General features: G+C 45.2%; 1 protein-coding gene across 2 annotated transcripts in view; it reads right to left on the bottom strand.

Annotated features, from left to right (window-relative positions):
- The window catches only part of DYNC2I1 (dynein 2 intermediate chain 1), a 41,594-nt gene extending 34,304 nt beyond the window's left edge, over positions 1-7,290 (bottom strand). For both annotated transcript variants that reach the window (XM_007667850.3, XM_029078206.1), the window contains exons 1-3: positions 7,192-7,290; positions 1,927-1,977; positions 786-1,209 (exon numbers count right to left, since the gene is read on the bottom strand). In XM_007667850.3, the coding sequence (XP_007666040.1) occupies positions 786-1,209; positions 1,927-1,977; positions 7,192-7,206 (490 nt within the window). In that variant the 5' untranslated portion in view covers positions 7,207-7,290. The remainder of the gene's footprint in view (positions 1-785; positions 1,210-1,926; positions 1,978-7,191) is intronic.
- Positions 7,291-12,827: the final 5,537 nt, after the last annotated feature.

Genomic DNA, 12,827 nt, shown 5'->3' with positions numbered 1-12,827 from the left:
TGAGGTAACAGTCACAGAGAAGTGAAGTGACTTGCCCAAGATTCATTCATTCATTCAATAGTATTTATTGAGCGCTTACTATGTGCAGAGCACTGTACTAAGCGCTTGGGATGAACAAGTCGGCAACAGATAGAGACAGTCCCTGCCGTTTGACGGGCTTACAGTCTAATCGGGGGAGACGGACAGACAAGAACAATGGCAATAAACAGAGATGGCACAGCAGGCACATGATGGAGCCAGGATAAGAACCCAGGTCCTTCTGACTTCCAGGCCCGTGATCCATCCACTCCTGGAACTAATTACTTGTGAGTGGAAGGCAAAATTTCAAGAGATCGACATCGCCCAGAGCCCACCCCAAGATTAGGAGCACCTTGGCCCCTTAGGCCACTTGGTGCCAAACCAGCCTCTCTTCTTCCTGCCAGACTAACTCTGAGCAGGCTCCTGCCACCAAGATCAGATCTGATCTAAGGCTGGAGAGGTTGTAGGGGTTTGTAAAGAAAGACTCTGCCTCAAGAGAGCTTTAAGACAAGTCAGGACTTCTCCCTTCTAATAACTGTGCTTATATAGTTAATGATGGTCAACTTTATAGTTTATTGTTGCTTTGTTTTCCACTGATATTGTTCTATCCTTTGGCTTACCCCCATTTTAGAACACATCTCATCTGTTTACTTCATAGGTACGCAGTGTTTATTTTGCACATAGCAAGCATTTAATGCATACCACTACCAATAACAGTAATAGAGGAAAAAAGCTCAAAATATGACCAAAAAAGCAAGTCAACCTACCCGACAGACTCTTTTTTTCTAATCTTTCAAGATGTTCTTTACCTCTTCCTTCAGACGCCTTCAGATTATGATGTCCAACCAATTGCTTATGTTCTTTTTTAAGGTACCTCTCTTTCTCTCGGGCTCGGTCTTTATCTTTTCCTCGGCTGAGATGCTTTTCCCTCTCCACATCTTGCTCTCGATGCCTTTCTTTGTATTTTTCACTTTCCCTTGGATCTTTCTTTCTTTCTCTCTCTCTTTGTTTTTCTCTTTCAGTACGATGACTGTCCCCTTCTCTAGTTCTTTCTTTATTCTTTACTATAGTTCTGTCTCTTTCCAGGTATTTATAGTCTTTGTACTCAACTATGTCATTAGCCTCTAAATCTCTTTGCAGTTTCTTGTCTCTATGTTTCTTCTCTTCTTTTTGACCATCTGACTGAGATACCTAAAATTGATAAATGAAAAAAAATTAGTGCTCAAGGAAAAGCGTTCTTTACCCTCTTAAAATCCATTTTATCTTGAAGGATTCCAAAGACCTCCAGCTCTCCAGTAACAGAGTTCTCTCAAATTCCCCAACTTCATAACGATGAGCTAAATCAACCTTTACAGCAATGTATTTTAATTCAAATATGGCTGCCAACTTGTTGTATTGCACTCTCCCAAGTGCTTAGTACATTGCTCTGCACACAGTAAGTGCTCAGTAAATATCACTGATTGACAGGGCGATCCCAACTCTGCCCCCATTATGACTGCTAAATCCCTGAACTCTACAAGGGAATCTAGCACCTATTAATTTCCAAAGTTTCAGTGGAGCTATAGGAATTGAGGAGTCTCAATCAATCAGTTAATCAGTGACATTTACTGAGCAGTTATTGGGTGCAGCGCTTACTATGTGTGTTTCTCCAAGACCCTTGGGGTTAGTTCCCTTTGATCGTCTGGAAGTGAGAGCAGGCTGCTTCCAAGGGAGTCCTATCTTGGCTCAGCCCCAATTACAATTCCACAGGATTCGGGTTATCCCTTGGACTGCAGGGAAGTAAATGGCCATTGAAGAGCATCTTAAAGCGGCAGAGTCCTTGGAAAGCACATTCTCATGGATGAATATTAACTACAGTAAATGTATCCTATTATGGAAATCTCATTTAAAATCTTTAAAATGTTTTACCCTAATATGTTTCTTAAGGTCATCTGATTTCCAAGTATCTTCTTTTGTCCTCTAAAAACAGAAAAAAAAAGAATGCAGTTAAGCTTAAAAAAAGCCATTTGAATGCTGGGATAAACAACTATTAGATTTAATTTTTTTCTTTGAATAGGAATGTTTTATGGGGCTATTAAAGGTAGTGCAGATAATATGTTCATTTATTAGAGGGAACCTACTATAAACTATGTCCCCAAAACAAACTTCAGTTCTATAGGGACCTATTTCCTTAAATAACCATTCTATAGTGTATTTTTCTGATCACATCTCCAAATTTTATAAAACTCTCACAAGCAGAACTCATTATAAATGTTACTAAATATTACTCCACTGATTGAGAATAGGTCCCATATGGTGTTCAAGTTTAACCGGGACCAGACATTTAATTTATTCTTACCTAACACATTAATTAGTATCATGGGTTTGTGAACATTTACTACCTATACTACCTATCTGGCATCTGAAAAATGTAGCTTGGATAATTGCAATGAAGACACCAAAAACAACTTGACTATATCTAGACTGACAGAATTATCACCCTCAAATCAAAGCATTTTTCTCTCAAAAAAACCTTCTAAATAATTTTAAACCTCTGATTCTTAAACTGAGCCTGAATCAGAGGTTTCATGAAACCAAATAAAATGATAGGATACGACTTGAGGCTAAAATGCAGCCCTTTTTGAAAAAAAGAGAAAAAGAAAAGACTGAATTTTATGAGCTCTGGTACTTTTTTTTTTACCCATTTGTGCTTTTTACATACACTAAAACTAAATCCGCTTGCTAAAAAGATAGTCACCTAGTGTCACTACATTTTTAAGTCTTTTGAGTTTTGTATGTAATTTAACTATTAATTTTGAAACAGATGATAATAGTACTTTCAAATTTCATTGTTTGCAAGACCCTATATTACCCCACATGGAAATGATGGTGGCTAGATGGCAATCTGAAAGGCCAGATTTTGTCCCAACCTCTGTGTCATTTTGAAATATTGCATGAGATTGAGCTAAACAATAGCTCAAGCCTACTGAGATCAAATTTTAGCAATCCATCAGGTTTGATGAAAGGGCTAGTTGAAGAGGAGAAAGGACAGCCTTTGCCATTTCAAATGTACCTTCTGACTCTGCCCTTTCATTGGCTAAACAGCAAGCACTATTCTACCTCCCTTCCCAACTCCAACACCCACATCCCAAACCAACTATTTTGGACTTTTAACTCCCTCTTGAAGTCCCCAGTGCCCCAAACTCCTTCTCTCCTAAGCCCTGACAATCTCGCTGAGCAGGATACGGGCCAACAAAAGTGAACTTTCTAAATGGCTGTCACTACCCCTCAGTGCTCTCCTGGGTTTAATCCCAACCTTCTCCTCCCCAGCTGTTTTTCAAATTGAGGACCATCATGATCATCATCATCATCATCAGCGTGGCTCAGTGGAAAGAGCACGGGCTTTGGAGGCAGGGCTCATGAGTTCGAATCCCAGCTCTGCCACTTGTCGGCTGTGTGACTGTGGGCAAGTCACTTAACTTCTCTGTGCCTCAGTTCCCTCATCTGTAAAATGGGGATTAAGACTGTGAGCCCCACGTGGGACAACCTGATTCCCCTATGTCTACCCCAGCGCTTAGAACAGTGCTCGGCACATAGTAAGCGCTTAACAAATACCAACATTATTATTAGTAGTAGTGGTATTTATTAAGCCCTTACTGTGTGCAAAGTACTATACTAAGTGCTTGGGAGAATAGAACAAAGTTGGCAGAGATGGCCCCTGCTCACCTCGAGCTTAGTCTTAAAGGACTCCTGCCTGATCTTAAAATCTAAATCCTATAACCTTTGCTATGAACCTCATTCCTTCTGAACTCTTAAAAACATTTACCCCTCATTCCCTTCAACCTCTCACTCTTATTTCAGTCTTTCCCTTCAGTCTTTCCCTTCCAACATACCCAACTCTTTCCCACAATAAAATGTCTTCCCATGGTCCCCTTCAACTACTGCCACTCTTCAAACTATTTCCCAAATTATATATATATATATACACATAGAGATAGATAGATACACACACACACACACACACACATACATATATCACTACTGTTATTATTCCTCTCCATCAACTCTTCTCAACTCTGTAATCTGGTTTGTAACCATTTTGCTCTTTGCAGATCATGCTTTCGTGATCTCCCATGACCTTCTTTTGGCCAAAATTATTGGGCTCTACTCTGTCCTAATCCCCCTTAACTTCTTGACTGCCTTTGCTACTGCTGACCTCTCTTTTCTCCTTGACACTCTCTGGGTCCTTGATTTCAACAACACAGGGCTTTCCCGGTTCTCTTCTGACCTCTCTTGCCTATTTCTTCTGTCTCCTGTTTTCTCAAGGAGGAAAACGGACTTCAGATTTTTAAAGAGTTGTAACAGAAAACAAACCTTTTTTAGAAACCTTGACTGGAAAGGAGTTAGAGTCACTTGACCTAACACCCTTCCTTTCATTACGGGAGAAAGCACATAATTCATTTAAGTGATATTATGCTCATCGTTTAATCGAGCAATCATAACCTCTGGGTTAATTTCTTCCCAAATTAATGATAACTTGCCACGGACAGTCTCACACAGCCTGTCATCAACTGCCAGGAAATACCTGACCTGGAGGTCACCGCTGTGGTTATCAACCAAGGCTATTACTTAATTTTGATTTCTAAAAGATGTCCATAAAAGCAATAGGCCTTTGGAAATACAAAATGCAAGCAATGCAGGATGTTTAATTAACAGATGGGTTATTTTACCAGCAAGATGAGGGTGAAAAAGAACCTTAAGACAGCATTCTAAAACTATACCTCTGGCAACACTGCATCACTCAAAGAAAATTTCTATTAAAAGCTTTCTACAGAAAAACATACTTGTCTCTAGTCTTTTGGTGTATCTTCAGAAATGAGCAGAAAGACACCAAATCTAATAGCTCCTATTGTGTGCAAAGCACTGTGCTAAGGCCGGGAGAGAATACATAGGTGGGAATTAGACCCGATCCCTGTCCCCTGGGAAGACCATGTCCACGAAAGTTAGAGCTGGTTATAGTGCAGTGCTTAACGTCTCTTTGCACCTAGTAGGTTTTTCTTTTGTTGAGGTTCCTCTTCTGCTGCAGGGTTTTCCTTCTTCCCAAAAGACTGAATAGCTCAGTGGCAGCTGAGGAGGACTTGTCTCATGTCACAAGTCCCCAGCCATCTGTGTCAGTGGAGCACATTCTGAAACTGCTCTTCAGTACATTCTCTGACCATCTCAGGAGGTATATTAAAGAATTCCTCCCAAAATATAAAGTAACTTAAATGACTCCAGAAATTTGTAATCTATGGGGAGAAGATAGTGGACAAAAATACAATATTTTAAAGAACTGAGCAGGACAAATAGTGAACAGATAAGCACAAAGGGTTTACACTTTATACTTCCCTCTCCCTTATATAAGGTCAGGAGGCTTTAGTCTACGGAGGAGACCTGGGGCTCGGACTGCGGTGGAAGAATTTTGAGGGGCGGAATCACCTACTCCCTCTCCCTTCTGCATGACCCAAGCACTTGGATCAGTACCCTTTAAGCACTTGGTATTCACCCCACCCTCATCTTAACGGCACTTATGTACCTAGCCCTCATTTATCCAATTATATTCATATCTGTCTTCCCTTCTACACTGTAATCTCCTTGTAGACAGAGAATGTACACAATAAGTGCCCCAAAAATGCCAGTGATGGGTTAACTGGTTACTCCTCCCTTCCAACAAGTAAAATGGCCACTTTCCCAAAGCTGTCGAGAACTTGGGTCACTAGAGCAGAGCAGAGGGCGACTAGGAGATCTCCCTGAGGTCTCCAGCCTTGAAAGCTCTGCCAAGAGTGATGTGGGGCTGGCCCCAGAAAGGGCAGGCCTGATTATTCCTTCTAGACTATAAACCCGGTGTGGACAGGGATTGTCTCTCTTTATTGCCGAAGTGCAATAATAACAATTATGGTATTTCTTAAGCGCTTACTATGTGCTGAGCACTGTTCTAACCACTGGGGTAGATACAGGGTAATCAGACTGTCCCACATGGGGCTCACATATTTTAATCCCCATTTCTACAGATGAGGCAACTAAGGCACAGAGAAGTTAAGTGACTTGCCCAAGGTCCCACAGAAGACAACTGGCAGAACCGGGATTAGGACCCACGACATCTGACTCCCAAGCCCGTGCTCTTTCCACTAAGCCATGCTGCTTCTCTTTCTTGTACTTTCCAAGCGCTTAGTACAGGGCTCTGCACACAGTAAGTGCTCAATAAATACGACTGACTGAATGAATCCACTCCTCCAACTGGCTCTGCTCCTTTCTGCTTTCCTCTCCATCACATCTTTAATACTTCTCCTTTAATAATCCTCCCCCTTTTAGACTGTGAACCCGTTGTTGGGCAGGGATTGTCTCTATCTGTTGCCGAATTGTACATCCCAAGTGCTTAGTCCAGTGCTCTGCACACAGTAAGTACTCAATAAATACGACTGACTGAATGAATCCACTCCTCCAACTGGCTCTGCCCCTTCCTGCCTTCCTCTCCATCACATCTTTAGGAGATGGCAAGGGGGGGAAAGGGGCGATTGACCAGCTGGGCCTCTTCCAGGAGGAAGAAGATTCATTCATTCAATCTGTATACAGAGCACTGTAATGAGTGCTTGGAAAGTACAATTCAGCAACAAAGAATTGAGGGCGTCCCCTCTGAGTTGGAGGAGGTGGAGATGATGGAGGAGATGGTGGAGGTGGTGGAGATGGAGGTGGTGGAGGAGGAGGTGGAGGAGGAGGTGGTGATGGAGATGGAGGAGATGGAGGTGGAGGAGGAGATGGAGGTGGAGGAGGAGATGGAGGTGGAGGAAGAGGTGGAGGAGGAGGAGGTGGAGGTGGAAGAGGAGGGGGAGGATGTGGAGATGGAGAGATGGAGGAAGAGATGGAAGTGGAGGAGGAGATGGAGGTGGAGGACGTGGAAGAGAAGAAGGAGGAGGCCACACGACCCATCTCACTTCTGTCGGCGTCTCGGCCCTCGGCCTGTCCTGTCCAGGCCCCTAAACAGTCCCTCCGCTGCATCGGTCCAGAGGGGTGCGGGGCTCGGCGGGGGCCCGGGACGGAAGGGAGGGGAGGGGGAGGTCCGCCCTGCGGGACCCCTTAAACTGTAGGCCGCCAGGCCGCTTCGCATAGTGGGGGAGGTTCGGCTGCCCCGCGGCCTGCCCCCACGCCCGCACCCACCTTCCCGGGCTCCATCGGGAGCGGAGGGCTGCGGGTTGCGGGCGGCGGCAGGACCGGCCCCGCTCCTGCCCCCGCTCCCCCTCCTGCTCTTCGTCGTCCTCCTCCTCCTCCTCCTCCTCCTCGTCGTCCCCGCCTCGGCGCCTGCGCGTCCCTTTTCTCCCTAGCAACCGCCAGGCAGAAGCAGCCGAGCGCCCAGCGTCGAGCGCCGATGCCCGGGCTTAGGAGTCCGAGGTCATGGGTTCGAATCCCGCCTCGGCCACGTCTCAGCTGGGTGTCTGTGGGCAAGTCACTTCACTTCTCTGTGCCTCAGTTACCTCATCTGGAAAATGGGGATTAAGACTGTGAGCCTCACCTGGGACAACTTGATTATCCTGTAGCTACCCCAGCGCTTAGAACAGTGCTCTGCACAGAGTAAGCGCTTAAAGTACAATCCGGCGACAGAGACAACCCCTACCCGACAACGGGCTCCCAGTCTATAGGGAGGGGGAGACAGGCAATAGAACAAGTAAACAGGCAGCAATAGGGTCAATATAAATGGAATTATAGATACCTGCACATCATTAATAAAATAAATGGGATACTAAATATGTGCTTAGATACACAAGGGCTGTGGGGCGAGGAGGGGGTAATAATGTGGATATTTGTTAAGCGCTTACTATGTGCAGAGCACTGTTCTAAGCGCTGGGGGAGATACAGGGTCATCAGGTTGTCCCACGTGAGGCTCACAGTCTTCATCCCCATTTTACAGATGAGGTAACTGAAGCACAGAGAAGTGAAGTGACTTTCATTCAATAGTATTTATTGAGCGCTTACTATGTGCAGAGCACTGGACTAAGCGCTTGGAATGTACAAATCGGTAACAGATAGAGACAGTCCCTGCCCTTTGACGGGCTTACAGTCTAATTGCCCACAGTCACCCAGCTGACAAGTGGCAGATCCGGGATTCGAACCCCTGACCTCTCACTCCCAAGCCCGGGCTCTTTCCACTGAAACACGCTGCTTCGCAGAGCAGAGGGGGAGAGGAGGAGCAGAGGAAAAGGGGGCTCAGTCTGGGAAGGCCTCCTGGAGGAGGTGAGTTCTCAGTAGGGCTTTGAAGAGGGGAAGAGAGCTAGTTTGGTGGATTTGGGGAGCTAGTTTGGTGGATTTGGGGAGGGAGGGCATTTCAGGCCAGAGGTGGGACGCGGGCCGGGGTGGACGGTGGGACGGGGGACATGGAGGCCCAGTGAAAAGGTTAGCGGCAGCAGAGGAGCGGAGTGTGCGGGCTGAGCTGGAGAAGGAGAGAAGGAAGGTGAGGGAGGAGGGGGCAAGGGGATGGACAGCTTTGAAGCCAAGTGAGGAGTTTTTGCTTGATATATATGTACATATCCATTTATTCTATTTATACTGATGCCTCTTTTATACATAGGCGTGAGACATATATGTATTGCGCATATGTATGTGCGGCCTAGTGGAAAGAGCACGGGCCTGGGAGTCAGAGGACCTGGGTTCTACTCCTAACTCTGCCACTTACCTTCTGTGTGACCATGGCAAGTCGCTTAACTCGTCTGTGCTTCAGTTCCATCATCCGCAAAATGGGAATTCAATACCTGTTCTCCCTTTTGGGCTGTGAGCCACATGTGGGGGCTTAATACAGTGCTTGGCACATAGTAAGTGTTTAACGAATATCAAGGGCAAGAATTTAATACATACTACAATTATTACAATACTGTTGATGCATCTGCCACAAACCTAATAATATTATAATGAAATTAATCACGGGCATACCATGGTCTTAATGTCGGGGTACCTATCAATTTGTACAATTTCTATCGTTTACCTTGCAATGAGTGAACCTTTAAGTTTCAGAGAACTGCACTGTGCCCAAGCACTTAGTGGATCTTGTCTATAAATAGTTAGAAGGCTATTAACATGATTCACGGGTATTAAAAATGATGTGAACCAAGATGTAGAGATTCCCTTACCTACAGTCACTTCACATAAACTGCTTAGTGGTGTGATTAAGGGAGAGATAAATCATCCGGATGCATCCATACTGAAAGATGATATGCTTAAAATCAGTGGATCATTTCAAACATACTCATGTAATATGCTGTCTGTTGCTTTTAGCACTAACCAGTGCAAGGCAGTGGTTGCAAGGAAAGCACATTATATTGATTGTGTTTTTTCAAAATGAAAAATGAATCGATAGTTGCCAAGCGCGTTTTGCTTGGGTTTAAGTGACAAAATGGGAATTCAATACCTGTTTTCCCTTTTAGGCTGTGAGCCCATTGTCTTCTAGACTGTGAGCCTGTCGTTGGATAGAGATGGTCTCTATCTGCTGCCGAATTGTAATTTCCAAGCGCTTAGTACAGTGCTCTGCACACAGTAAGCGCTGTGTGACTTTGGGCAAGTCACTTAACTTCTCGGTGCCTCAGTTACCTCATCTGTAAAATGGGGATTAAGACTGTGAGCCCCACGTGGGACAACCTGATTCCTCTGTGTCTACCCCAGCGCTTAGAACAGTGCTCGGCACATAGTAAGCGCTTAACAAATACCAACATTATTATTAAATACGATTGAATAAAATTACATTCCTTAAAGCAGACCACGTATACCACTCACTCTTTTAAAGGCTGGATGCCGTAGACATACTGCTTACTTTAAACCTAGAAGTATGTAAGGGCTGAGAACAACTAAAAATAAAACATTTACCACAAGTCCACCCTTGTTTCCTTTCAGACAACCCAGGGGCCAATTAACCACAAGTAGACTATCTGGGCTGCATCATCATCATCACCACCAATTGCATTTGCGTGATTACTACGTGCAGACCACTGTATTAGGCGCTTGGGAGAGTCTACATAACAATAGAGTTGGCCATGTTCCCTGCCCACAACGAGCACAACGAGCAGCCAGGCTTAGTGGGAAGAGCACAGGCCTGGGATTCAGCCCAACTGGGCTCTTTTCCCACCTTCTCCATGAACCTACCTGCTGTGTCACTTCACTTGTACCCATCCCAGCGCTTAGCACAGTGCCTGGTACATAATAAATGCTTAACAAATACCATAATTATTGTTTAGACTGTGAGCCCATTATTGGGGAGGTATTGTCTCTGTTGCCAAATTGTACATTCCAAGTGCTTAGTCCAGTGCTCTGCCAATCGTAAGCACTCAATACGATTGAATCTATAATTCTATTAATTTATATTTATGCTATTCTGAGGCATTTATTAAGTGCTTACTCTGTGCCAAGCCCTATTGATGCCTGATTTCTTGTTTTGATGCCTGCCTCCCCCCGGCCTTGCTAGACTGTGAGCCCGCTGTGGGCAGGGATCGTCTCTCTCTGCTGCTGAATTGTACTTTCCAAGCGCTTAGGAGAGCACTCCTCACCCCGTTAAGTGCTCAGTAAATACGATTGAAGGAATGAATGAATGTCTCCTTGTTTTGATGCCTTTCTCCCCCTTGCTAGATCATGAGCCTGTTGTGGGCAGGGATCGTCTCTCTGGTGCAGAGTTGTACTTTCTAAGTGCTTAGTACAGCGCTCCGCACCCCGTTAAAGCGTGGCTCAGTGGAAAGAGCACGGGCTTTGGAGTCAGAGTTCATGGGTTCGAATCCCAGCTCGGCCACTTGTCAGCTGTGTGACTTTGGGCAAGTCACTTAACTTCTCTGTGCCTCAGTTCCCTCATCTGTAAAATGGGGATTAAGACTGTGAGCCCCACGTGGGACAACCTGACTCCCCTCTGACTACCCCAGCGCTTAGAACAGTGCTCGGCACATAGTAAGCGCTTAACAAATACCAACATTATTGAGAAGCAGCGTGGCTCTGTGGAAAGAGCCCGGGCTTTGGAGTCAGGGCTCATGAGTTCGAATCCCGGCTCTGCCACTTGTCAGCTGTGTGACTGTGGGCAAGTCACTTAACTTCTCTGTGCCTCAGTTCCCTCATCTGTAAAATGGGAATTAAGACTGTGAGCCCCACGTGGGACAACCTGATTCCCCTGTGTCTACCCCAGCGCTTAGAACAGTGCTCTGCACATAGTAAGTGCTTAACAAATACCAACATTATTATTATTATTAAGTGCTCAATAAATATGATTGATTGAATGACTGACTGACTTAGTAGAGCGCTCCACATCCTGTTAAGCGCCCAATAAATACAATCGAATGATGAATGGTGAATGATGAATGAATGAATGACATAGTAGAGAGCTCCACAGCCCATTAAGCGCCCAATAAATATGACTGACTGACTGACTGACTGACTGACTGACTGAATGAATGAATGACATAGTAGAGCACTCCACAGCCCATTAAGCGCTCAATAAATATGACTGACTGACTGACTGACTGACTGAATGAATGAATGAATGAATGAATGAATAAATGACTTAGTAGAGAACTCCACACCCTGTTAAGCGCTCAATAAATATGATTGAATGATGAATGAATGACCTAGCGAAGCAGCTTGGCTCAGTGGAAAGAGCCCGGGCTTCGGAGTCAGAGGTCATGGGTTCGAGTCCCAGCTCTGCCACTTGTCTGCTGTGTGACTGTGGGCAGGTCACTTAACTTCTCTGGGTCTCAGTTACCTCATCTGTAAAAAGGGGATGAAGACTGTGAGCCTCACGTGGGACAATCTGATTAGCTTGTATCTACCCCAGCGCTTAGAACTGGGCTCTGCACATAGTAAGCGCTTAACAAATACCAACATTATTATTATTATAGTAGAGCGCTTGAATGAATGAGCGATTGAATGAATGACTTAGTAGAGCGCTTCGCGCTCCGTGAAGTGCTCAATAAATACAATTGAATGATGAATGAATGAATGAATGAATAACATAGTAGAGCGCTCCCCAGCCCGTTAAGCGCTCAATAAATACAGTTGAATGATGACTAAATGAATGACTTAGTAGAGAGCTCCGCATCCCCTTAAGGGCTCAATAAATACGATTGAATGATGAATGAATGAATGAATGAATGACTTGGTAGAGCGCTCCGGACCCCGTGAAGCGCTCAATAAATACGAGTGAATGATGAATGGTGAATGAATGAATGAATGATGAACGAATGAATGACTTGGTAGAGCGCTCCGCACCCCATTAAACGCTCAATAAATACGATTGAATGACTGACTGAGTGACTTGGCAGAGCGCTCCGCCCCCCGTTAAGCGCTCAATAAATGCGATTGAATGATGAATGAATGAATGAATGATGAACGAATGAATGATTTAAAAGAGCGCTCCGCGCTCTGTTAAGCGCTCAATAAACACGATTGAATGATGAACGAATGAATGACTGACTTGGCAGAGCGCTCCGCCCCCCGTTAAGCGCTCACTAAATCCGAATGAATGAATGACATAGTAGAGCCCTCCGCCCCCCGTCAAGCGCTCAATAAATGCGATTGAATGAATGAAGGACTTGGTAGAGCGCTCCATAAATCCGACCGAATGAGGGGCTGAGCGAGTTGGTAGAGCGGTCCGCGGAAAGCGCTCCATCAATCCGATTAAATGACCGAGTGAGTTAGTAGAGCGGTCCGCGGCGCGGGAAGCGCTCCATAAATACGACTGAGTGAGGGTCGAGGGGCTGAGGGGGCTGTGGCCCCCCCCCCGTCCCCCCCGTCCCGCGACGTGATGACGTCAGACGCCGCCTGGAAGGCGGAAGCGC

This window comes from Ornithorhynchus anatinus, chromosome 13 (genome assembly GCF_004115215.2).
Source record: "Ornithorhynchus anatinus isolate Pmale09 chromosome 13, mOrnAna1.pri.v4, whole genome shotgun sequence".
NCBI classification, from domain to species: Eukaryota; Metazoa; Chordata; class Mammalia; order Monotremata; family Ornithorhynchidae; genus Ornithorhynchus; species Ornithorhynchus anatinus.
This window is presented reverse-complemented; position numbering and strand designations above follow the sequence as displayed.